Source organism: Octodon degus, unplaced genomic scaffold (assembly GCF_000260255.1).
Source record: "Octodon degus isolate 3935 unplaced genomic scaffold, OctDeg1.0 scaffold00274, whole genome shotgun sequence".
In the NCBI taxonomy this organism is placed as follows: domain Eukaryota; kingdom Metazoa; phylum Chordata; class Mammalia; order Rodentia; family Octodontidae; genus Octodon; species Octodon degus.
Window position 1 is genome coordinate 122,625 of NW_004524850.1, and position 1,853 is coordinate 124,477.

General features: G+C 43.0%; 2 protein-coding genes across 2 annotated transcripts in view; one reads left to right on the forward strand and one right to left on the reverse strand.

Moving 5' to 3' along the window:
- LOC101593052 (zinc finger protein 669-like) overlaps nt 1-1,853 on the forward strand; it is a 118,751-nt gene that overhangs the window by 42,555 nt on the left and 74,343 nt on the right. The window lies entirely within an intron of this gene.
- Nucleotides 1-1,853, reverse strand: part of LOC111814148 (zinc finger protein 709-like) — a 51,293-nt gene that overhangs the window by 13,995 nt on the left and 35,445 nt on the right. Inside the window, 2 exon segments of the mRNA XM_023706908.1 lie at nt 606-666; nt 846-972. Coding sequence (XP_023562676.1) covers nt 606-666; nt 846-972 — 188 coding nt within the window.

A 1,853-nucleotide genomic window follows, 5' to 3' on the forward strand; every position in this document is an offset into this window, starting at 1 on the left:
TGGCATGTGGTGCTGGGGGATTGAGCCGTGGTCCCTGATGCTTTGCTAAGCTTGTTCTAAGTAGGTGCTTTAGACCACTGAGCCATCTCTCCAGCCCCTAAATACATTTTTTTTAAAATGCATATATTACTAGCTTAGTGTATACACAAAATCTATTATATCCTCCTATCCTTAATGCCTCAACACAATTAAATTCGACATGTCTATATATCTGAGAATTGAACAAAATTTGTACTATTTTTAAAATTTTCAGACAAGGTCTCACTCCATAGTTGGGGCTGGCTTTGAACTTACTGTGGTCCAGTCTGGCCTAGAATTTGTGGCGATTTTCCTACCTCAGCCTCCTGAGTGCTGGGATTAAAGGCAGGCACCAGCTTGTGCAGGCGTTTCTTCTTTTACATCACCTTAATGATGCCAGTTTTGCTGTATTATGAGTACCACGAGCATTTGGAATATTCCAATATTTCAAATGCTCAACTGTCAGATTACACATATTCAGTGTCTGTTGAGAAATTGTATGAGAAGAAAGAAGTTTGAACATGGTCTCATTTGTGTAACATGCTTGGGTTTCATGTTCTGACAGCTGAGGAGCCTTCTGCAGTTACCTGAGACAGTTCCTGGAATTTCTGCACTCATCTTCAATCTGTCGGTCTTCTGAGTTCCTTCCTACAGTGTAGAAACAGAAAGGCAGTGATGACTCACTACACTATGTCAAAATCCGGAGATTCAGTTTGATTCACAGTAAGATGTGATCATGCCTGGAAGATGCATTGTAGTTTCCTACCACTAATGAGCATATCCAACGCTCTCTGAGTGCACCAATGAGAAGCCGGGACGCTCCTCACCTACGGCGGCCAGGTGCCTCAGGGTCTCCCACATCACGTCTCCGTAGAGCTTCCTCTGGGGCGGATCCAGCAGCGCCCACTCCTCCCGGGAGAAGTTCACAGCCACGTCCTCGAAGGTCACCGCCTCCTACACCGTCAGACATGGAAGAAGAGGGAGAGTCATGACAGGAAACATCTCAACCCTTCTCACTAAAGGTGCACATGAGGCTGCATTTTCCAAGTGTTTATACCATATCTTGGTCATCAAACACTTATTCTCCACCCATTTGCACTCATCACACAAGAAGTTTGAGTCTGCACAGGAATTCGGTGCTAAAGCGACAGTGGAACAGGAAATAAGCTTCTGCCGGTGGAGCGCGGGTTTTACAAAGTCACTAAAGCATGGGTCATAGAAGGGGCGTATAACTCAAACAACAAGTGAAAAAATAAAGCAGGTAAGTATCTCAAATTACTCTGAGGATCAAAGAAAAGGCTTTTATCTCAACTTACTCTTTAGGGCACAGATTCCTTCCTTCTCTGATACTATTTACGCAGCATTAGAAACTTCAGCCTGGTTTTGCAGATAGTCTTATTTGAACAACTAAGCAAAAATGATGTACAATAATTTGGAAAGATAATGACAATAATTACACTTTCTCTTCAAGAATGTCTAAGAACTGTGGAATTAGATTTAAAAAGTTGTTAAAGAGCTATTTTGGGGCCGGGGAGATGGCTCAGTGGAATAAGCGCTTCCCTGGCAAGCACAAGGGTCTGAGTTCAATCCCCGGTTCTGCAAAAAAATAAAATAAAATAAAAAAATAAAAAGTCATGTTATCCTATGGCTCTATGATCTGAAAAGTGTGCAGGGAGAAAAACAGGAGATGCACAGGATGAAAGTATATATGAAATGTACTGATCTCCAATACTTTGCAAACCTAACAGGTACTAAGAATGAAAGGAAGAGGAGTTGGAAGAGGCGAGTCCGGTCTCAAAATGGAGGTAAAACCGCCGCCCGGTCGCCCCCAGCCC